The sequence below is a fragment of the Sus scrofa genome, chromosome 11, assembly GCF_054392235.1.
Source record: "Sus scrofa isolate SSC_HxYL_T2T_F1_AM1 chromosome 11, Sscrofa_HxYL_maternal_Yorkshire_Landrace_v2.0, whole genome shotgun sequence".
NCBI lineage: Eukaryota > Metazoa > Chordata > Mammalia > Artiodactyla > Suidae > Sus > Sus scrofa.
In genome coordinates, this window is record NC_139393.1 from 21,818,487 (window position 1) to 21,843,572 (window position 25,086).

At 39.0% G+C, this 25,086-nt stretch overlaps 1 protein-coding gene across 23 annotated transcripts in view; it reads left to right on the top strand.

Annotated features, from left to right (window-relative positions):
* The window catches only part of ZC3H13 (zinc finger CCCH-type containing 13), an 88,776-nt gene extending 66,589 nt beyond the window's left edge, over positions 1-22,187 (top strand). For 16 of the 23 annotated variants that reach the window (XM_084981769.1, XM_084981772.1, XM_084981770.1 and 13 more), the window contains 8 exons: positions 3-540; positions 5,061-5,164; positions 5,797-6,966; positions 7,603-8,115; positions 10,553-10,705; positions 14,884-15,084; positions 18,808-18,971; positions 20,635-22,187. In XM_084981769.1, the coding sequence (XP_084837895.1) occupies positions 3-540; positions 5,061-5,164; positions 5,797-6,966; positions 7,603-8,115; positions 10,553-10,705; positions 14,884-15,084; positions 18,808-18,971; positions 20,635-20,805 (3,014 nt within the window). In that variant the 3' untranslated portion in view covers positions 20,806-22,187. The remainder of the gene's footprint in view (positions 1-2; positions 541-5,060; positions 5,165-5,796; positions 6,967-7,602; positions 8,116-10,552; positions 10,706-14,883; positions 15,085-18,807; positions 18,972-20,634) is intronic. The other 7 variants (XM_084981774.1, XM_021065595.2, XM_021065600.2 and 4 more) reach the window with 1 other exon arrangement.
* Positions 22,188-25,086: the final 2,899 nt, after the last annotated feature.

A 25,086-nucleotide genomic window follows, 5' to 3' on the forward strand; every position in this document is an offset into this window, starting at 1 on the left:
AGATCAAAGACCAAGCTCACCAATTCGACATCAGGGAAGGAATGACGAGCTTGAGCGTGATGAACGAAGAGAGGAACGAAGAGTAGACAGAGCGGAGGATAGAAGAGACGAAAGGGCCAGGGAGAGGGATCGGGAGCGAGACCGCGAGCGCGAGCGCGAGCGGGAACGGGAGCGGGATCGGGAGAGAGAGAAAGAGAGGGAGCTGGAGAGAGAGCGGGCTCGGGAACGGGAACGGGAGCGAGAAAGGGAGAAGGAGCGAGACCGGGACCGCGAGAGAGATCGGGACCATGACCGAGAGCGGGAGAGAGAGAGGGAGCGAGACAGGGAGAAAGAACGGGAGCGCGAGCGGGAGCGAGAGGAGCGGGAGCGGGAGAGGGAGCGGGAGCGGGAGCGGGAGCGAGCCAGAGAGAGGGAGAAAGAGCGCGACCGCCAGAGGGACTGGGAAGACAAAGACAAAGGCCGAGAGGAGCGCAGAGAGAAGCGGGACGATGCCCGAGAAGACAGGAACCCCAGGGATGGACACGAGGAGAGAAAGTCCAAGTAAGGCGCGGGAGCGGCTGCGGCCCTGGCCGCCTCAGTGGGCCATTCTGAGAGTTCCCTTCAGTGCTTCTCACTGTGCCCCTTCCCCTCTGCGTTGCCTTCTGTTGCAGTTTTATCATGTATATTTGGCATGTAAAATCTCCTGAATTACCTAGGAAAACAATAAGTGCTTATTCTGCTATTTCTGTATCCCAGGGATATGGTTTGTAATTCTTGTTTACTGGCTTACGGAATGGCTATAGCCATTTTTAAAAAATGGCGCATTGGTTTATTCGACTGCCGTAGACCTGTTTTTAACAAGATTCCAACCTACAAATGGTAGAATCCGTGGATTTGTATTTCATCATAGCCACCGTAGTTTTTGAAGTTTTCTGAAAGTATGGTTGATTTACAATGTTGTGATGATTTCTGCTGTACATCAAAGTGAGTCAGTTATACATATGCACATATTCATTCTTTTTCAGATTCTTCTCCCATGTAGGTTATCACATACTCTTGGAGAATTCGCTGTGCTATACAGCAGATCCCCATGGACCATCCATTCGATAAACAGTCCCAAACCCCAGATCCAGCCCTACCCCCACCTGTCCCCTTTGGGAACCATACGTTTATTTTTAAAGTCTGTGAGTCTGTTTCAGTTTTGCACATAGGTTCAGTTGTATCATTTTTTTTTCTTTTTTAGAGTACACATAGATACAGTATCATGTGATGTTTGTCTTTCTCTGACCCTACTCATTTAGTAGCATAATCTCCAGGTCCATCCCTGTTGGTGCAAATTGCATTATTTCGTTCTTTTTTATGGCCTAGTAATTTTCTATTGTATATGTGTTCCACGTCTTCTTTATCCAGTCCACTCTTGATGGACATTTAGGTTGTGTCCCTGTCTTAGCCATTGTAATAGTACTGCAGTGAACACTGGGGTGCATATGTCTTTTTTGAATTATGGTTTTCTCCATGTATGTGGCCAGCAGTGGCATTGCTGGGTCATAGGGTAGTTCTCTATTTAGTTTTTTCAGGGACCTCCATACTGTTTTCCATAGTGGTTGTACCAATTTACATTCCCACCAACAGTGTAGGAAGGCTCTCTTTTCTCCACACCCTCTCCAGCATTAATTGTTTGTAGATGTTTTGGTGATGGCCATTTTGAGTGGTGTGAAGTGATACCTCATTGTAGGGTTGTTTTTTTTTTTTTTTTTTTTTTTGTCTTTTTGCTATTTCTTTGGGCCGCTTCTGCGGCATATGGAGGTTCCCAGGCTAGGGGTCGAATTGGAGCTGTAGCCGCCAGCCGATGCCAGAGACACAGCAACGCGAGATCTGAGCCGCGTCTGCAACCTGCACCACAGCTCAGGGCAACGCCGGATCGTTAACCCACTGAGCAAGGGCAGGGACCGAACCCGCAACCTCATGGTTCCTAGTCGGATTCGTTAACCACTGCGCTATGACGGGAACTCCGTCATTGTAGTTTTGATTTGCATTTCTCTAATAATGATGCTGAGCATCTTTTCATGGTTTTTTTTTTTTTTCTTTCCATGTGTATGTCTTCTTTGGAGGAATATCTGTTTAGATACCCTGCCCAGTTTTTGATTGGGTTGTTTGCTTTTTTTGATACTGAACTGCATGAGGTGTTTGTATATTCTGGAGATTAATCACTCGTTGGTCAATTCGTTTGCATAGATTTTTCTCTCAGTCTGAGTTGTATTTTCTTTTTTTTTGACTGCTATGAAGTTGTTTTTAACAGGAATCCAACCAAAAAGTGGTAGAATCAGTGGATTTCTATCCTATTATATTCACTTTATAACTGGTTAATGGAGTTGCCTTGTCCCTAAGATGCAGTGTTTGTGCTCTTCCTGATAATCCTTCATGAGTTTTGTGTATTCATAAGTCTGGAGTCACTACTCCCAGGCTGCAGAAGTCTTCACAGTGTCCTAGAACTGAGGAAATGCTGGAACCAATGCCTGGCTAGAAGAAAAGGGCTGTGGAGTTACAGTAGGTTATTGGAATCAAGAGATGTGTTCGTATTATCTCATATATCTGAGGGAGTTTTCTCTCTTTTTTTAATACCAAAAGAATTTATTTGCTCAGGTATCTGGGAAGTCCGGGGTTAGGTTTTATTTGTTCTGTTGTGACTGTATCCCGATTCTCAAACAAAGTGTCAGTAATGGTATCTTCCACTGTTTTCTTCTCTATTAGTTCTAGATTCAGAAGCTTTTCTCCAAGTGATGGCCAAGATGACCCCAAGGTTAGTTATGCCTATCGGCTCAGCAGCCCTCTCTTTGCTGGGGATCTTATCAGCTGAGGAGTAGATGAGAGAGCTAAGCCAGTCACTATATGGCCATGAGAATTCGGGACTCTGATAGGTCAGTTTTTAGGTTTTACAGACACAAAACCAAATTTATTGGCATTAAGTGGGTTTTTTGTTTTTTCTAATACCAATTGCGTATACTTAAGTTTGTTAAGACAAACTGGAAATAACTTATGTATCTTCAGTTTCCTTGCCCCTGTCTCTGGCTCATTTGCCTCATGGTAAATGTAGTTCTCTGCTTTAGGCTTTTTTCATCATTGCTATTATGGATTTTGGCGATAGACAAAGACGAACACAGAAATGGAGGCTTCTCCAATTAGGTCTTTCCTTGTCTTCAGTCTGCAGCCAAGATTTTCTGAAGTTTACTCTCTGGCTTTCCTCTCTCCACATTAAATAATATTAAGATAAAATTCAGATATTACCTTTAATATATGTAGGCACACATTACATATTATTTCTCATCTCTGATCTCTTTAGCTCTGTCTTCTAAGATTAAAATTGTGAGATCTTTGTAATTTTATTTATTATTCAGTCCTAAACTTTGATTATATTTTCCATGCTTCTCATCTCAGCTTACAGTAGCCAAAGTTTCTTCTGGTTTTTCTTGGCGAAACATTCTAAATGTTGACAAGGGCCCTAGAAACTTAGGAGTCAGTAGCTCTATAAAATAACTAGTTATCTGAAATTAACATCTTGATTTTTTTCATCAATTGTATTGTCATCTCAGTAGTTGAATTTATCCAGCACTTTATTTTTAATCACTGGTGTGTAGAAGGTTTGTTGAATTGCCACAGTATTTATTTTACTCTTAATTTTGTTTCTGTAGATACTTCCTTGAAATTAAACTTCTTTTTTGCACGTTTTAAATGTTCTTGTGTCATCAGTTATCTCTTGCTGTGTATCAAACCACATGAGAAGTTAGCAGTTTAAAACAACCACCATTTATTTGGTCATGATTCCGTGGGTTAGCAGCTTTGGCTGGGCTCAGCCGCGTGGATCTTCTGCTGGTCTCACTTGGGATCAGTCATGTTTCTCCAGTCAGTCTGGCGGTTCAGCTGAGTCAGAATGACCCAAAATGGCTTCACTCACATGTTTGGCAGTTGGTGCTGGCGGTTGCTTTAAGGCATCTTATTTTCTTTTCCACATTCAAGACCTTTCATCCTCCAGTAGCCTAAACTCTGCTTTTGCGTATAATAGTAGAAACATTCCGAGAAGGCAAAAACAGAAGCTGCAAGGCCTCTTGAGTCCTAATGATAAGATATTACACCAGCTTGGACCTGTGAGTTGTCATCCTCCGTCCGGGGCCATCTTCTTTTCTACCTGGTTGCTCATCTATATAAATGAGCTGTCAGGGAGAGACATGTGCTCATGCACTGCAGTGTTTCTCAGCTTTTGAATTTTTGGCCATAGTATTTGTAAACAAACAGTGTTATTTTTTTTAAAGGTGGTCAAAATTTAATGAAAATGTAGGAAAACACTGGAATAACTTAAGTATCCAGAGATATAAATCACTAGTCATTTAAGGTTTAACTAAAGAACAAGAAATGTCGTGAACATATGAATTATTTTATTAATTTGTCATCAGGGAGGTGATTTAGTGCTAAGAGGTGAGAAGGAACCAGTTTTTACAGGGTACCCACAGCATGATTGACGCGGGCTTATGACATAACTAATTTATTCCTTACTGCATTTTTAGGAGATAGACTCTCATTTTTTCCCCCTCTTTTCACATGAAAAAGCTAAGAATGACTTCCAAGAACTTCCCTAAGGTTGCATAATAAGTAGCATGCTATGAGTTGAACTTATGTCTTTTTTGCTTCCAAAGCCAATATTAGATTTTCTCATTTGACTTCCCAACATGAGGTATTTCTATACCATAAAAAGATAAAATGAATGAATAAGTTTCAGTAGAAGGTCCATGGATTCCTCTGGTACATGTTACCGCTTGGCGGTAATTAAATCTGATGAATTTCAGTGAGTGATGCAACATGTGTAGTAAAAAAAAAAAGAAGAGATGTTGCCATGTATTTTAAGTTGACAGTTGTAAATCTTACCAAATGAAGTAATTTATTAAAATTGCTGAATACCCGTTGTGTGGTAGTATTGCCATCCTACAACTGTGTAGTCTAATTACAGTAAAGAAATAATAGTAAAAATGTGATCAAGAAATCTCTTTTTCATCCCCTGGATTTTTATAGATTATGTTTGTCTGATTTAGGAAGCGCTATAGAAACGAAGGCAGTCCTAGCCCTCGTCAGTCACCTAAGCGCCGGCGAGAACATTCTCCTGACAGTGACACCTACAACAGCGGAGATGATAAGAGTAAGCAGAACCTTTTCCTGTGTTTCTGTAGTCATATTCATTTGTAACCATGAGACCATTCTTTCTCATCAGTAGCACGTGATTAAAATTTAAATGTTTTCTTGCTTTTCTGCCTCTGAATATCTCCCATTGTGACTAAAGTATGTTTTAAAAATACAGTCATTTTATCATAATGGCAACATTGTAATATCCTACTATTTGTTTTAAAAAAAGCTATATTTTTTATTTTGACTGAAATTACTGTTATTTTTTAAAGTTTTAAAATGAAAAGTGAGAGATTGGTTTATTATTTATAGTAACGGGCACTATTGTTTTTGTCTTTTGTTTTGTCTTTTTGCCTCTTCTAGGGCCGCTCCCACGGCATATGGAGGTTCCCAGGCTAGGGGTCTAATCGGAGCTGCAGCAGTCGGCCTACGCCAGAGCCACAGCAACGCGGGATCCGAGCCGGGTCTGTGACCTACACCACAGCTCACAGCCACGCTGGATCCTTAACCCACTGAGCGAGGCCAGGGATCGAACCTGTAACCTCATGGTTCCTAGTCAGATTCATTAACCACTGAGCCACGACGGGAACTCCCCACGCACTATTGTTAACAGGGTGAAAGTATGATGACTTTTATCTTTCCGTACAGATGAAAAACACAGACTCTTGAGTCAGGTTGTTCGACCTCAAGAATCTCGTTCTCTGAGCCCGTCTCACCTTACAGAGGACAGGCAGAGTCGATGGAAAGAGGAGGATCGAAAACCGGAGAGAAAAGAAAGTTCAAGGCGCTACGACGAGCAGGAGTTCAAAGAGAGAGTTTCTTCTGTAGATAAGCAGAGAGAACAGATCGAAATCACAGAGAGCTCAAGGACTCGGGCCCAAGATGTGCTAGGACACCACCTGTCTGAAGACCGAGACATGTCTGATCGAGCTCATGATGAAAACAAGAAAAAAGCCAAAATTCAGAAGAAACCTCTTAAGAAAAAGAAAGAGGATGATGTTGGAATAGACAGGGGTACCACAGAGACAGTGTCGGAGGATAGTCAAGTCTTTTCACCGAGAAAAGGCCAGAAGAAGAAAAGCATTGAAAAAAAGCGTAAAAGGTCCAAAGGCGATTCTGACCTTTCTGATGAAGAGGCAGTCCAGCAGAGTAAGAGGAGGAGAGGCCCTCGGACCCCCCCTATAACCTCCAAGGAGGAACTGGTGGAAATTTCCAATGATAGGGATGGCACTCTGGAGGATGCTCAGAAGAAAGAAGATACAGCATTCAGTGACTGGTCTGATGAGGATGTGCCTGACCGGGCCGAGGGGGCGGAACCAGAGCACGGGGCCACAGCTGCCACTCCTGCAAGGACGCCTTCCCCATCGTCTCTCCCTCCTCCGCCCCCTCCTCTGGCTGCTACAACCCCAGCTGCTGGTGCTGCCACCACCATGTCCACCTCTGCCACCCCCACCAGTGGCACCAACACAGCCTTTGCCAGTGAAGACTCACACAGAAAATGCCACAGAACACGAGCCGAGAAGGTAGAGGCACCTCATGTGACCATAGAAGATGCCACACACCGCAAGCCAGTGGATCAGAAGAGGAGCAGCAGCCTCGGCAGCAACCGGAGTAATCGCAGTCACACCTCTGGCCGTCTGCGCTCCCCGTCCAGTGACTCTGCGCATCGAAGTGGCGACGACCAGAGCGGTCGAAAGAGAGTCCTGCACAGCGGCTCAAGAGACAGAGAGAAGACGAAAAGTCTGGAAATAGCAGGAGAGAGAAAATCTAGGATTGATCAGCTGAAGCGTGGAGAACCCAGTCGAAGTACTTCTTCAGGTAATCGAAATCAGTTATAACCTAACCGCTGTTTCCTATGTTACTGTATTTTCTACCATTTTGTATTTTATACAGATCGTACTTTTAAAGTTCATGCTAAATTGATTACTTTATACACTGCCTTAGACATCAAGGGACGTAGCTTATACACCCCACCAAAATGTTACGTGTTATCACATTAATACCAACACAGTAGAGGCGCATTCAGCTTAATACCAGGATTTTAGTAGTATATCTTTGTGGAAGCGCTTATGTGTTCAAGTCCTAGATTGATGCCTACAATTGTAACCATCCAGCTCTTCTTCCTGCCACCAGTGCTCTCTCTTGTGACCACAGAAAATCAGGTAGGGGGATAGGAGGAGGTCAGATCATGAAAGGATCCGTTCTGTTAATGCTCAGCCATCTTATGTGCCTCTTTCTTTGACGACGTTTTGTGGCTATAGTGGAAATTTCAACAGACATGCTTTTTACATGTTTTAATTGGCACTTTGAGAGATGGATTTTCCCTTAAGAAGGGTTCTTTGGATAATTGAAAATATAGAAAAAGATTAATCAAATTTTAAAGAACCTTAACGTGAAGCATTTATTTCTGTTTTATCGTGTGTTAACTCTTTGTATATGGTGTATTGATTTTAGATCGCCAGGATTCAAGAAGCCATAGTTCAAGAAGAAGTTCTCCCGAGTCGGATCGACAGGTGCATTCAAGATCAGGGTCATTTGATAGCAGAGACAGGCTTCAAGAGCGTGATCGTTATGAGCATGAGAGAGAGCGGGAGAGAGAGAGGAGAGATGCAAGGCAGAGGGAGTGGGAGCGAGATGCTGATAAAGACTGGCCCCGGAACCGGGACCGAGATCGACTGCGGGAACGGGAGAGAGAACGGGACAAGAGGAGAGACGTGGACAGGGAGAGAGAGAGACTGATCTCTGATTCCATGGAAAGGGACAGGGACAGGGACAGGACTTTTGAGAGTTCTCAGATAGAGTCCGTAAAACGCAGTGAAGCAAAACTGGAGAGTGATCACGAAAGAGACCTAGAGGGCACCTCCCGAGACTCCGCAGCGTTGGATAAAGAAAGAATGGATAAAGATCTCGGGTTGGTGCCGGGATTCGAAGATGCAAGTAAAGCTGAGCGAACTGAGAGTGTGGAAGGTGAGTGTTAGGCCGTTTTGTCTGTTTCTCTGCGTCATTCCCTTTCAGATTTTGTAGGGAGCAAGGATTTCCTTTTGGAAGGTCATGTGATATGCATACAGACGCTATTGTTTTTTCAGGGGAAATTGATTTTATGAGGAAAAGCTCTATGATACTTAAAACATGTGTCCCCCTCATTAGCGCTAGCAAGGTAGACTTGGTTCACAGAAGCCTAAATGAAATAGAAGATTGGTCATCCCTCGGTCCCCCAGCATCCACAGATACTAAAGTCTGGGGATGCTCAGGTCCCTTGATAAATGACTCCCTGCTCCGAGAATGAGGGACCCACCCTGAGAAGTCCACGTCCACCCTGTCCCCACTCAGAGCCAGCCTCAGCTGTGTGGACCTGCACTCTTCATCCTTCCCCCCGATCGGTTGTACTCGGTTGTACGGGCTGACTCAGGCCTCTGCATTCTCGGGATGGGCTGCTTTTTCTAGGCTTCTCTGCCCTGTTTTTCCCATTGCCTCATAGACCTTTTTTTCCCTTTTATCTTCTACTTAAACTGCAAGTCCCAGTTTATGCGTTATTTCCTCTATGAAGCCTTCTCTGCTAAAGGTGCTTGCTCTTTCAGACTACCATAGAACCTTGTTTACATACCTTGAAGAGCATCCCTGCGCTGTAATGTATCTTTCCATGGTTTTCTCCCCGCTGTGCTGTACTCCTTTGTTAGGCACTACAGTTTTTCATTTCTGTGTCATGGAGACTACAGCAAGGACACAGGTAATGGCTAATGAATGAACATATATGTTCCGCCTCCACATACAGACATACATGCTCTACATCTTATTTTTTTGGTGACTTATAGCCCCGGTTAACAATAGTAATGGCCCCTTGAGAATTCTGGAAATTCTGCCTCCATGAACTATCCAGTTCTGATACCAGTGCTTACACCATTGTTCTGACATAACTTCTGCATTTCAATTCCCCAGGAAACTTCTGGAATTCTTAGTACATAAGCAGTAACATTTTACATTCTTTTTATTTGCTGTATTATAGCATTAGGCCCAGAATAAAATTCACATTCTTTTAAAACTCTTTTAAGATAAACATCCTTCCATCTTTTGGTTATTTGATTAGATATATTCGAATATGCCAACTGATACATATTTTCTCTATTTGACAGAAACATTTCTGCCTCAATGGTCTTCACGTTCATTTTTAAATTAAATTTAAATAGCCTCAATTTGTGAGCCATAGTGGTTCATTGGTAGAGCCTTGGGGTAAAATCGAATGTAACTGAACTAATCATTACAGTAGCTCTCTTGTGATTGGAGTTTGTGCCCTTCATCCTAAAATATACCATTATTCATTGGTTGTAATCACAGATAATACAGCATAGAAATTTATAGCTGAATTACTTATTGTGAAATGAAAAATTTTATTCATTTTATTAGGAAAATGAATTTGATAAGCTTGAAAAATTAAAAATCCCATTTGCATTTATATTTTTAGAGTGAAGGTATTAAAATTGTTTACCTTAGTGAGTTGGTGAGGGTATGAAGAGATTATTACAGAATTTAATAAAGTAGAAAATTAGTAGAATGACTAGAGACATCTCTATTTTATTTGCTGCAAGTTTAATCTATAAAACATACGGAAGCATTTTGAAAACTAATGTTGTAAACTCAGTAAAGTATATGGATAACACCTGACTAGAAGTATTAAGTGTACTTTGTACTTTTGGGGTAATTCAAGTTCACGACTAATTCACCAGGAGACAAAGCTTTAGCCTAGGTAATTGAGAAAAGTTAATAAAGAATGGAAAGGTACACTAGTGGCTACTAACAAAAATAACTTTTAAAATTGTATTACAGCAATTTAAAAAAATTACGCTTATTAATTAAAGGAAAACTTTGAACTAGGGAAGATGACTTGGGAGAAAGGGAGAGAATTAATGACGTTGATGTTTTTCCTTCACTGCCATAGAGTTCTTCACATCATGAGCGATATATTATGAACTGAAATTTCAGTTTCAAATGAAATTTATTAATTAGTTTGCAGATTCTTTAAAATTGATGAGTTTATTTCAATAAAGAAATGAAGGCATCCTTTTGAAATTAGTAGATTTCTCTGGATTTACGTAAAGTTTTCTTATAAAAAATTAACAAAATTAGCAGTTAATGTTGGTAGATTTTATTTCTCATGTTTTAATTATAGTCTTTTAACCTCTTTTGATATTGCTGTCCATATTGTGTTCTTGCCATTAAAACTAAGTTTAACTAATACAGTTTACGTTTTCTTTTAGAATTATTGAGTGTATTGAATAAGAAATGTAGTTGTCAAATAAAAAATGCTTTTCCATTTTTTTTAGTGTGCACAGTCTCTCCTCTTTGGTTTCACTAAAAAGTCTCTTTCCCTTAATGCTCTCTTTGATGTGAAATTAATTTTTCCCTTCAGCAGGAGATGACGAATCTAAGTTAGACGATGCACATTCGTTAGGATCTGGGGCTGGAGAAGGATACGAGCCAATTAGTGATGATGAACTAGATGAAATTCTGGCAGGTGATGCTGAAAAGAGGGAGGACCAACAGGATGAGGAGAAGATGCCAGGTAATCGTTTGCAGAGGTGCTGAACATAACAAAATATTTAATCATGGTATTGAGGTATTCTTTGTTCCCTTTCACACTGGAAGAATTGATAAAACAGAATTTTCCCATTTATGTTGTAATTAACATTGAGAGGTCAATAAAATGAAAATTATAGTTAATATGCTTTGCTTATTTTTAAGTAGACAGTTGCCTGTAAATTGGAAAGGGCAATATTTAAAATAGCAAAATTGTAAGATTATCTTTCCAGAGTTTAATTCATATTACATGACCTGGAATTTAACCAAATAGTAATTGTCTAGCAGTATTCTCAATGGTAGGTACCTGGTACAGAGCTTCACAGCTGTGCTGCCACAAACCAAGTTTTGAAACAACCGTTCCAGAATTTACAAAGGTTGAAATTATATTTGAACACTATTTATATACCTCTATCAGTTTTCTAAATTCAGTAATTATTTTCACTCACAGTACTTTATTCATAGCTAGAGCTTGCTCCAGTGACTGTACCATGAAGCAGCAACCCTTAATGTTCTTGTTGAATCGTCCCAATTAGTCTGATCGTTACTACAGAATATTTTTTTTAGTCATAGTGAGGGTCTTTGGGTATGTAGAATATTAAATTTTTTTTTTTTTTTTTTGTCTTTTGTTGTTGTTGTTGTTGTTGTTGCTATTTCTTGGGCCGCTCCCGCGGCATATGGAGGTTCCCAGGCTAGGGGCTGAATCGGAGCCGTAGCCACCGGCCTACGCCAGAGCCATAGCAACGCGGGATCCGAGCCGCGTCTGCAACGTACACCACAGCTCACGGCAACGCCGGATGGTTAACCCACTGAGCAAGGGCAGGGACCGAACCCGCAACCTCATGGTTCCTAGTCGGAGTCGTTAACCACTGCGCCACGACGGGAACTCCAGAATATTAAATTTTATTTTGATTTAATTTGTTCTTATATTTTCCAGTTTTTTTCTACTAATGTACATTTATGTTTTATCTTTATTATCACCAGCTATTAGGTATTTCTAAATAGAACATTATTTTGTTAATTTTGTAAACTGTTCTTTATCAATGAATAGATTATTCTCAATTTTAATCATAGCCACTGCCTGATTCTTAAAGTAATTTTATAATGCATTACTTGGTTTTTTGTTTTGCTTTTTGTTTATTTGTTTTTGGCTACACCTGTGGCATGCAGTAGTTCCCGGGCCACGATTGAACCTGTACCACAGCAGCTATCTGAGCCACAGCGGTGATGAATTATTTGTTTTTTAAAAGTACACTTTAAAAAAAAAAAAAAAAAAAAAAAGGAGTTCCCGTTGTGACTCAGCGGTAACGAACCCGACTGGTATCCATGAGGACGTGGGTTTGATCCCTACTTAGTGGGTTAAGGATCTGGCATTGCTGTAAGCCACGGTGTAGGTCGAAGGGCAACTTGGATCTGGCATTGCTGTGGCTGTGGCATAGGCCAGAAGCCGCAGCTCCAATTTGACCCCTAGACTGTGAACTTGTGTATGCTGCAGGTACGGCCCTGAAGAAAAAGACCAAAAAAAAAAAGTTCTGAGAGTTCTCTGGTGGCCTTGAGGTTAAGGACTTGGCATCGCCACTGCCATGGCTCGGGTTTGATCCCTGGCCCAGGAACTTTTGTATGCTGCGGCCAAAAAAAACCAAACTTAAACTGTTTTTTTTTTTTTTTTTTTTTTTTGTCTGTGTATGCACACGCACATGCACACTAAATACTCCTAGATTTAACCCTTGAAAAGATTCTGGTACCAAATTTCAAAACATCAGACTTTATCTTAGTGAAATAATGAGTTCTTTCATTGAGGATCTCTCAAGCAATTTAAATGCATTGTGTTAGGAATGGGTTTGCTTAGGTTTGGTTTGCTTGCCTGTTTTTTAGTTTTGGGTTTTTTGTGTTTTTTTTAGTTAAAGTATAATTAACCTATATTATGCATTTATTGTATTAGTTTCACGTATACAACATAATGATTCGACATTTGTATACATTGCGAAATGATCACCACAGTAAGTCTAGTTACCATCTGTCACCATGCAGAGTTACACAGGTGTTTTTCTTGTGATGAGAACTTCTCAGATTTACTTCCTAGCAACTTTTAATGTTGAAATACGATGTTATTGATTATAGTTACCTGGCTGTACATTACATCCCCATGATGTATTTATTTTGTGACTGGAAGTTTGTACCTCTTGATACCCTTCATCCATTTTGTTTAACCTTCAAATCCCTTCCCCTCTAGAGACCATCGATCTGTTCTCTGTTTCTCTAAGTTTGGTTTCCCTTTTGTATTGTTTGATTCTTTTACTTTCTAGATTGCACATGTAGGTGAAATTGTATTCATCTTTCTCTGACTTATTTCACTGAGCATAGTATCTTTAGGGCCCTTTTGTGTGTCTCAAATTGGCGAGATTTCTTTCTTATGACTGAGTAGTAGTCCATTGTGTGTGTGTGGGGGGATATATTTCAGTGTACACAGATATGTGTCTCATACCTCCGTCTGTTCATCTGTCAGTGGACGCTGAGGTTGTTTCTACTTTGGCTACTGTAGATGATGCTACAGTGAGGGGTGCATATATATTTCCAAATTAGTATTTTGTTTGTATATCCCCAGAAGTGAAATTGCTGGGTGGTTTTTTTTTTTTTTTTTGAGAAACCTCCAGACTTTTTCCCTACTGGTTGCACCAGTTGACATTTCTACCAGCAGCATATGTGAGTATCCTTTTTTCCTCATCCTCGCCAACGATTCTTGTTTCTTGTCTTTTTGATAATAGCCATTCTGACAGGTGTGAGATATATCTCACTGTGGTTTTAACTTGCATTTATTTCCCTGATGATTAGTGATATTGAGCATCTTTTCATATGCCTATTGGCCATCTGTATGCCTTCTTTGGAGAAATGTCTATTCAGATCCTCTGCCCTTTTTTTTTTTAAGGGCCGCACCTGTGGCATATGGAGGTTCCCAGGCTAGGGGTCCAGTCAGAGCTGTAGCTGCCAGCCTATGCCAGAGCCACAGCAATGCCAGTTCTGAGCCTCATCTGTGACCTACACCACAGCTCATGGCAACGCCAGATCCTCAACCCACTGAGCAAGGCCAGGGATCGAACCCACAACCTCATGGTTCCTAGATTTATTTCCACTGCGCCATGATGGGAACTCCACTCTGCCCATTTTTTAATGGGACTGTCTGTTTTTTGTCTTTAAATATTTTGGATATGAACCCCTTAATGGATATAAGATTTGCAGATCTCTTCTCCCATTTATTATGTTGCCTTTTTATTTTGTTGATAGTTTCCTTCACTTTGCAGGAGATTTTAGTTTGATGTAGTTGCATTTCTTTATTTTTGCTTTGGTTGCCATTGCATTTGGAGTTGGTTTCCAAAAAATATCACCAAGAGTAATGTCAAAGAGCTAATAACACTTAAGTTTTCTTCTAGGAGATTTAAGGATTCAATTCTTGCAATCAAGTCTTTAGTCCATTTTGAGTTAATTTTTGTGTGTAGTGTAAGATAATTATTATTTTGTAAATGGCTGTCCCATTTTCCCAACAGCATTTATAGAAGAGACTGTGCTTTTCCCATTTGTATATTCCTGGCCCTCTTGTCATAAATTGAGCATATATGCATGGGTTTATTTCTGGCCTGTCTGTTCTGTTTCATTCATATATATATGTTTTTGTGTATTATACTGCTTTGAAAATAGCATTGTAATATAGTTAGAAGTCAGAGAGTGTGGTGCCTCTAGCTTTGTTTTTCTTTCTCAAGATTGCCTTGCTGTGCTGAGTCTCCTGTGGTTCCATGCACATTTTAGGATTGTTTATTCTTTTTCTGTGAAAAGTGCCATTAGAATTTTGATAGGGCTTGCATTGAATCTGTAAATTCCTTTGGGTAGTATGGATGTTTATAATATTAAGTGTTCCAGTTCATGAACTTGGATATCTTTCCATTCATTTGTGTTGTCTTCAGTTCGTTTCATCAGTGTCTTGTAGTTTGCAGAGTATATAGCTCTTTTACCTCCTGGGTTGAAATTTATTTCTAGATTTTTTTTTCTTTGATGTTGATTTTAAATGGGGCTCTTAATTTCTATTTCTAGTAGTCTATATTTCTTTCTCTATAGACAACAAGAATGGTATTTCTTAGTGTAATGAAAATCTGTTCTTTAATTTTTTTATAGATCCATTAGATGTGATCGATGTGGATTGGTCTGGCCTTATGCCAAAGCATCCAAAAGAGCCACGAGAGCCTGGGGCTGCACTGTTAAAATTCACACCCGGAGCGGTAATGCTGAGAGTTGGGATTTCTAAAAAGTTGGCTGGTTCTGAACTCTTCACTAAAGTCAAAGAAACGTGTCAGAGACTTTTAGAAAAACCCAAAGGTAATTCCCTCCCACTTAGACTGTATAATGTCTAATATAGTTACTAAGATGCCTGTGAAAAGGATTCTCTTTTGTTCTCATGTAGCAGTTACGATATAGGAACTTTTTTTTTTAAGGAATCACTTATTTTCATCATTTAATCCTCATAGTCAATGTTTATTTCGATTTGAGAAAAATTTAAGCCTATAGAAAAGTTGTTAAAAATAGCATGATGATCTTTCTGTATCAAAATTACTTTTTAACAGGTAGGTTCTAATGTCAGAGTGCTTAATGGTTTACCCAGGGCTAAATGAAGCAGGCCTGGGAAAAGTGAACTAGCTAGTTTTCGTATGTAAGCAAACTGATTATTTTGGCAGCCTTTTGCCCTGGGAAGTGGGGAAGTCTACTCAAATGCAGATGTTTAGGTTGAGCCTTTAACAAAGTGGTTAAGAGCTTCCTCTCAGGCCAGATGGCCTGGATTCCACATCTGCGCAGCACTTAATTTATTTAAACGCTCTTTGTGTTCTTGTCATCTACACACTGGAGATAATTATACCACCAAGGTCATAGGATTGTTAGGAGGAGCTAATGAATATTACAAGTAAAACGCTTTGAACAGTTTCTGACATACAGTGATGCTCAGTAAATATTAGCTGCTGCTGTTGTGCTTGAAAACATTCTTATCAAGGTTGATTGTAGACCTTCCTGTTACAGTTTTTCATTATTCTAGAACACTATTTTTTTTTTTTTTTTTTTTTTTCTGTTTCTCTTACCTAGTACCTACCTTATTACATTTAGGTAGCTTTTTTTTTTTTTTTTTTTTTTTTTTTTTTGTCTTTTTGCTATTTCTTGGGCCGCTCCCGCGGCATATGGAGGTTCCCAGGCTAGGGGTCGAATCGGAGCTGTAGCCACTAGCCTACACCAGAGCCACAGCAACGCTGGATCCGAGCCGCGTCTGCAACCTACACCACAGCTCACGGCAACGCCGGATCGTTAACCGACCTAGCAAAGGCAGGGACCAAACCCGCAACCTCATGGTTCCTAGTCGGATTCGTTAACCACTGCGCCATGATGGGAACTCCAGGTAGCTTATTAATACTTTATTAAGGGAGAGGAGGAGTATAACAAGAAGGAAAGGGGGTAAAAGGTGAAAGCAGTAAGATTCCTTAATATTAAATCATGTTCATGAGAGTAAAAAGTTTAAAAGAATTGGGCTTTTCTACTAATATAAAATTTCCACAAATTTTGTTATATGTATTTCATGAATCCATGTTCTTTCTTCAACTGTTAAAATCAGTAAGACTCTTGATTTTAACTTGGCCCAATAAATATAGACTGTGTATAAGAAATGTAAATTATAATAGTGTGTGTTAACCTGAAAAATGACCAGTATTTTGAGTTCTTATCCCATTCTTTCTCCCTTGTTCAACTGGTTCTGTGCTCTTAAGCAAGTAACTCCCTGTGGGCATAAAATGATGTAGTGAAACCCCTGAAGTCTTAGCCGTCTCTAAAGCTATTTCCTTCTGTGTCTTTTCTATTGGCATTTCCAGTTAAAATCTATTGCATAGCAAAATCAGGCTAAAGTGATTATTAGGGACAAGCTAAATCTAAACAATGAAAATATACACTGTAGCGATTTGATTGTTTGTTACCAAGTAGTCTTATTTTTTGGTGCTCTGATAGCTTTGTTAGTAAACTAATATGATAGTCAATGTAAGTTCCCTAAGGAATAGGACTTCTTGTTTATTGCATTATTTAATGTCTAGTGACCTGTTCTTACTGATTATGTACAGTACCTGACACAGAGTAGTATTCAGTAAATACTTGTGAAATAACTGATAGTGATTTTTTTCCCTGTTTGGTCTGTTTCTGTGCCCCAGTACAAAAAGAATATCCCCACTCCTTATGTAATTTTTAAATTCTAAGACTTAAAACAGAAAACTTGCCTTTGTCCTGTAATTGAAATTGCTTTTGTCTAGGTTTTCTGATGGTGGTATGAATAGGTTCTTTGGAGCTAAACTTTCCCAGTTATTTTAGTTCCATTGGTTTGTTACTACTCATGTATGCATTTAATCTGTCTCTTGTGTAATTTGGTGCTGGTCCGTTCAAAACCAGGAAGAGACTTCTAAGTTTAGCCATGTTACACTTTCTAGAGAGGTTTGCAGATGTGTATCTTCTAGTGTTGTGAAAGCAGAAAATAAGAACAAATCTGTCCTGATCAGCAGGTTTCAGGCAAGTACATGGACTCAGTATAGATTTATTTGTATCTGTAACAGAGTGGTAGTTAATTTTGGGTGGTGTTTTTATTTTCTTTAAATAGAAGCATCCCATGACTGTGTTGTTGGTTGGTAGCTGACTCACCTGAGGAACTGCCTTTTCCCCCACTCAATTATCCTGGTTCCAACTGTGGAGAGTCTGTAGATCTGGTGTGAGAGCCCTCCCTGATGCTGGGTTTTAAAAAGCTAAGATGATTCTGGTAGATATCAGTTTGTGAACTTTTTTTTGAGTTTTTACATTTATTTATGCTTTTATATTATAAAACTATTCACTAGGTGTAACTTACTGACTGGGTAGATGACGTGAGGCAGGTTTCTTGTTAATTAGCTAATCAAGCTATTTATGCTTTGCAGTTCAGGAAATAAAAATGAAATACGTAGTGCAGTCCATTCGTTCCATACGTCTGTTTTGTCTTTACCTAGGTGTTATTTGCTGCTTCCCTTGGGCTCTAGCAGTAACCTGTTTGATCATGTTGTCATGGAAATAGCACCATTGGTACCCTGGAGCGACTCTTAGAATGCGAGTTTGAAGTTACTGTTCTGTTTACTTATTAAGTTTAATGACTGGCCCTTTTCTGTTACTTTGACTTCCTTGTCTGTTTTTAACTCAATCTCGATTTTTAAAAATATTTCCATATTTTTATTGTCATAAAGTTTTTCCTGCCTTGCATGTTATCACTTGAAACTTAAGTGATTTTGATTGGATACGTTGTTGCAGGTTTTATAGTGGCCAAATATTGTATAAAATTTGCAGTATTCTGACCAACACCTAATCACTTTCCTAGTCTTTTAGCCGTTGCAGAATGTAGTAACATCACATTTGAATCTTGCCATAATAACGTCCTGAGACTAGAACTTTAGTAGTTGATGGTAAGCAATATACTGAATTTGACTTCAATTCTTAACCTGAACATCTCTTCCCAGAGTGAGCAGTCAGTGTCTAAATTCTCTCCCCCAGTTCTGCTTTTTATATATATATATATATATTTTTTTTTTTTTTTTTTTTTTTGGTCTTTTTGCCATTTCTTGGGCCGCTCCCGTGGCATATGGAGGTTCCTAGGCTAGGGGTCCAGTCGGAGCTGTAGCCACCAGCCTACTCCAGAGCCACAGCAACACAGGATCCGAGCCCCATCTGCGACCTTCACCACAGCTCACGGCAACGCTGGGTCCTTAGCCCACTGAGCAAGGCCAGGGATTGAACCCACAACCTCGTGGTTGCTGTGCCACAATGGGAACTCCTGCTTTTCTTATTACTTAAAGTGGCTATCAGAGTATTATTTTTGTCTGAGACTGGCAGCAAAACTACATGTTGAAGTTCTCTCGGAGAATATATTGCTTTTAATGTAAAATAGTTTTCACCAATGTTGAGAATGCTGATAAAGCATAGATTACGTGGCATATTCACCTAAGCAGTTGCTAACACTTCTGTTTTAGGAAAACTTAATGTGTGTTTATTTTCTCTTGAAAGATGCAGACAGTGTTTTTGAACATGAGTTAGGGGCTCTCAACATGGCAGCATTACTACGAAAAGAGGAAAGAGCAAGTCTTCTTAGTGATCTTGGACCATGTTGTAAAGCATTATGCTTCAGACGGGATTCTGCAATCCGAAAGCAGCTTGTTAAAAATGAGAAGGTACTGTTTTTTGCCTTAGAAAAATTGCGGAGCATTTGTTGAATACATATTTTCTTTCATTTGATTGCTTTAAAGTGAAATTAAGGTCTCATTGTCTTTTATGAGTTTGATCTCCCAGTCTTTCTACATACGTAAAAGAAAGAATTCTGTACTTTATAATACTTTTCATTATATTTTAATTGTATTGAATATTTGTGTTGAATAATTGGTGCATCAAAAAAATTTAATACCCTATTCCTGTGAAGTATTTTTCATTTGTAAAGTTTCTTTAGATTATAAAATTCACTAGAAATAAATTTAAATTGAAGATCAAGGAAAAATATTTCCCAGATACAGTGGTAAGTCTATATTCTCATAAATACTATTTGTGTTTGTGTGTGAGAGATGTATACATATGATATACATATTATATATACACACACACACACACCAAGTTGAGAGAAAATAAATATAAGTGATTATATGTAAGCATTTACTTGAGAAGACTAAAGGGATTGAAACTCAGGTTATTTTCTGTTTGGTTCAGGTAAGGAACCCCAGTTGAGAATGACTGTCTGTTTTGCAATGTCATCATAATCCCACCCCCTCTATATAAAAAATATTTTGTAACATTTCCTGGTCCCTCCTCTATTATGCCACAGTACTCTTCAAAAATTGCAACACCCAAAAATATCCCTGCAATTTTCTCATTCAGAAGTTTATAATCCTTCCAATTCAGGGCATAGACCATTAGTAGCACATGACATTATCAGAGTTACAATAGCAAAATGAAACAGAGCATAGCATTGGTTACAAGGGGTTAGAGTTGGGAAGGTGTGAATACAAAGGGGTAAGAAAGGAAGTTTGAGTGTCGAAACCTCATGCGTAAAAACTCACAGAACTATACATAAAAAGTCCGTTTTACTATATCACAGATCATAAAATGGCTTTTTTTTTTTTTTTTTTTGTAATGCAGATGTGATCAAGGCATCACTATTCCTTTCAGGATCCTAGAAGAGAAATAGCATACCCTGATCTTGCCTTGTTTCATTATACACCTGATTGAAGAACGTTTCACAACATCTTATGACAATAACTTTCAAAAATGCTAATCCAGTTTTTAGTTCCAATAATAGGAGATCTATATCTTAGAACAAAGGAGGGGGTGGTTTCTCAGTAAATTGCTCTGCCCTGATCAGCAGTCCCCTAGAGAATTTTAGAGCATGTTAACAGGCTAGTAAGGTAGTTGGTGCTTCTCTTCAGAGACTTGAAAGGCTGTCACGAGAAAGGAAAATTGAAGTTGTGTGTTGCTCCAGAGAAGAGATTTTATTCCAGCACCTGAAGAAATAGTGCTGTTCACCACTAGAATGTGCAGGATGTTTTTGGTTGAAATGATGAAGTAAACACTACCTGATTCTTGGTCAGGGATTGTTGAGAGGATTCCTACTTTAAGCAAGAAGTTAGAAAAGAAAGCAACCTTTAGAGGGCACCTAGTCGGAGATTCCTTGGAGTCTGAAAACATTTCCTAATTTTGATTTTAAATATCCAGTACAGCTAATTTAATATCCATCCCAAATTAATTTTTCTTAGAACTGATTTTGTTTGTTCGCAGTAAATCTGTCTTTTCTACTGTCAACGAATGATAGACATCTCTAAAAAAATTCTGTGTGTTTTCTCCAACTAGGGCACTATAAAACAAGCTTATACAAATGCTCCACTGGTGGACAATGAGTTGTTAAGATTGAGTCTTCGATTATTTAAGCGGAAGACTACGTGCCATACTCCAGGACCTGAGAAGACTGAAGATAATAAACTCGCACAGTCCAGCATCCAGCAGGAGCTCTGTGTGTCTTAAGACTGAAGTCCAGTGACAGCTGTGGTACTCTCTTCCTTCTGCAGCGTGTATCCTTTCTCAGAGTTCTTTGGTTGGACAGGCGTTATTAGTGACAAAAGGTAGAAAAGACTTAACAGCCATGCTAGAAGAGTGACCAACTGGGAAGTTTAAAGACACTAATTTCGACAAACTTAAGATTTTCATAAGTTTTTACACAGTACTTGACACTCATGCAAAATAATGTGAAAGCATCTAGATTTAGTAGTTTGTTCGGTACCTTTTGTTAAAACTGAAGATTTTGAAAATGGTCATCCCTGCTCTGCCGGCCTATGCAGATTTTCTTATGAACTGGAGCCACTGACTTATCTACCAGATGTCTCTACAGAAACTGCAGTTTTCTTCAGAAACAGGGTGTTCACCAAACAAACGCACAAGCTGTGTGGCACCGCCCTGCTCAAGACAGAGGCAGGTGCTGTGTGTCGGTAGAGCTCCCGAAGGAGTAAGCCACAGGCCTGTTTTCCTTTCTAAAGTTCTAACAAAACTACTTGAGGGCTCTTTGGATTCTGTTTTTTTTTTTAAATATGTGTGTGTTGTTACAGTGTATATTGGATATATTTTGATTCTAAATGGTTTTGTTATCAGAGACTGTCTACTAGTTTTATTTTTTAATAAATGTACCTTCCCGTTCCTTGTTCTAGATTTACTTTGCTCTTCATCAGTCTTATTCCTGATGTACTGAAACACTGATCATTCATGTTACATGCTTTGTACTTGACATATTTTACTGCTCAAGTTCTTGTTACTGGACAGCTGTAAATAACGTGTTAAGAGCTGAGGACGTACTTCAAATACAGCTCAGTCGTACTTGAAACAGGCCAGGAGTTAACAAACCTATGTGATCTGAGCTTCAAAATCCTCCTGTCATACTTTTCAGAGCTATAACCTTGAATTACATTTAACCTTCCTCCAGCCTATAATATGTAAAACAATTTGCTTTTTAAAAATTACAGTACAGCTGATTTTATATGTACATATTTTACTCATGAAGTGGACTCTTAAAGGGATTTGAAATGGATTCCAAATCACAGAATTTGTGGGCAGACAGTAATAATAATGAAGGAAACCAGTCAAAATTGTAATTTAATGATTGCCTCGCACCGGTTTTTGTCAAAACTAATCCTATGTTTCCTCTTTCTTTAGTTTTGTATCCTCTTCTCTGCAGGTAATGTTACTAGTTGAAAGTTTATGTTCATTTCAAGAAACAGTCATTGTGCACTTAATTTGTACAGAATACTTACCCAGCAAAGGAAAAACTCTTATTTTCAGATGTCAGTGAAAGCATGTGTAAGAAAACTGCAAGTAGCAAAATAAAAAAAGTAAAAGTTTTGAATAAAGAAAAAAAAGTAAAATTCTTTAATGACCTGGGGAATGACTATCCTTTAGAAAGCTACTTCCTGATTATAGTGGATAATATTGTTCTCTGTAGCATCAAGATTTCACGTCCTAGAACCTCTAATCTTAGTTCTAAGAATTTTGGAACAAAAATAATGTTCTCCACTGACTGAGTATTTCACAAGTTAGTTAGTTATAGAATGAAAACTATGTCGCTAGATTTGCCATATAGTCAAATCTGTTGCCTTTTTGGTTATGAATTTCTTTGTGTATCGATGTTGTGAAAGAAAATTTAAAAACTGTTCCATTGTTTGCTTAGTGATAGTATTCTGAGCTTTATGCTCCCAGTGGGAATGTACTGTTAAGTCTCATAATTTCAAACATTCTGTGTGTGGCTAATCACATACCCATAAAATTCTTCTAAAGCAAATCTTTTTGTTGAATTTTCCATAAGAGCACATCTCAATGAAGCCAGTATTCCCGAAAACGTCTTCCAGTCTATAAATCATTAGAGTACAGTTAAAGTCTTCTGTCTCATAACTGATGAATTTTGTCCATTTGCCCTAAGTGCACAACTGGACTCCAGGTGCTAGTGATAAAGAGTTGTCCAGATAGAGAAGAGGCAAGAGTATGACTGCAGTCCAAAATAAATGAAAGTTCACAGATACTTCTTTTGTAGAGTCAGTTGGTTTTTTTTTTTTTTTGGTCAGATGTCCTATTTAGTAAGTCTTATACTAACTTATACAAGTTAATACTTGAGAAAGCTGGTAACTTTTTCATAAAAACTGGTAACTGCTGTCTAGTAACTTAATATGCTGAAAAATCTGACCTGCCCCTTCTTTTTATCCTGAAAAGTAACTGCACGTTATCTTCCCCATCCTTCCCCATGACATAGTCTTCTGTTTATTAATTTGAAAATTTGTGGCAGCAGCGGAACATCCCACATTATTCCTTACTGTTAAACTGGGTAATGATTAATGTATATAGTACCTGTGTTATTATTGATGCTTTCAAATCTCAGAAGAGCCAGCATCTGAACCTCAACTTCTTTTAAAAGGTGTGTGGGTTCCGGTTCAAGATGGCTACAAAGGAGGATCCTGAACTCCCTCCTCCCACGGACAGACTGACTCTGTAGCTACAGATGGAACGATTTCCTCTGGGGGAAAAAAACAAAACAAAACTAGCTGAGTGACTCCTACACGGAAAAACCCACATTGAAGCTGGCAGGAGAGTCTGAGATGCAGTCTCACAATAAACCCCACTCTCAGTGTGGAGACCTCCAATCAGGAGGGAACTTGGAACCTTCAGGTTTTCTCGAAGGAGTGAAGGATTTGAACCCCACCTAACTTTTAAGACCTGCCCTCAAGAAGCTCTCCAGAACATCTAGCTTTGAAAGCCAAAGGAGCTTTTGTCCACAAGACCCACAAAACTATGGTGAACTGAGAAACAGTTCTTAAAGGGCTCCTGTGTATTCACCCACCCCAGGGCCCAGTGCAGAGCCAACAGAAAAGCACCCAGTCATTCTGTGAAAGAAGATTATTTGCTTGAAGCATTCGCCTCAGGTATCTAATTTAAAACACATCTAGCCGCTTACTGAAATACAGTCCAAAGATGGAGACCAGTATGCACCATCCTTGTACTTGCTCCTTGCCTTGCTCCAGCTCACTGGTATCTCCCAGGGTGGAACTTGTACCCTATTCCGGTGCCCCAGTTTTTGCAGCTGTCACCCTGTAGTCCCCTCTACGTTGCCTGACTCCAGTGGTGAGCAAGGCCTATGCTCGCAGGTTCCCCCAAGACTGTAACAAACAGGAAAACTTCTTTAAGCTGAAATGAGATGGTGCTAATTACTAACAGGAAAATATATGAGAGTATAAATCTTATTGGTATAGGTAAATGTATAGTAAAAGTCAAAAAAATCTAATGTGACAGTGATAGGTTCATTACTTAAAAAGCTAGTATTAAGGCTTAAAGATAACATTGGTAAAAATAACGATAAACAATGATTTGTTAATGAATATACAAGAGTAAAAATAAATTAAGACTAAAAATCGGGATTAAAACGTAGAGTTTTAGGTTGAGTTCGTAAGTTGATAACATTAGCAACTTAAATGAACTGTGATAAATTGTTTCCTGTAAGCCTAATAGTGACCACAAAACAAAAACCTATAATAGATACAGGAAAGAAAGAGAACTCTAAGCATACCACTACAGAAAAATCATCAAACCACAAAGGAAGAGAGCAAGAGAAGAGGGGGGAAAAACAAAGGAATTACAAAATAGCCAGAAAACAATTAACATAATGGCAATAAGTATGTTATCTATCAGTAATTTAAATGTAAATACATTAAATTCTCAGAGCAAAAGCTATCAAGTAGTTGAATAGATGAAGAAAAAACAGGACCCATCTACATGGATTCACTTCAGATGTATGGACGCACAGAGTGAAAGTAAAGGAATAGCAAAATAGATTCCACAGAAGTGGAAACCAAAAGAAAGTTGGAGTAGCTATGCTTGTATCAAACAAAATAGACATTAAGACAAAACTGTTCTAAGCAACAAAGTCATTGTATAAGGGGTCAATCCAGTAAGAGGATATAACATGTATAATATTCATGTACCTGATACAGGGGCACCTAAATAAAGTGAATATTAACAAAACTACAGAGAAATTGATAGTAATACAGTAATAGTAGGGAACTTTAAGACCCTACTTACATCAATGGATAGATTTTATATAGACAAAACATTAGTGAAATACTGGCTTTAAAGAACATTACAAACCTATAGAACATTCCTCAGAAGTAACAAATGCACTCGGAACATTCTCCAGGATAGATCATATGTTAGCCCCCCCCCCCCAAAAAAAGTCTTCATAAATTTGGAAGATTAAGATCATACCAGTTATCTTTT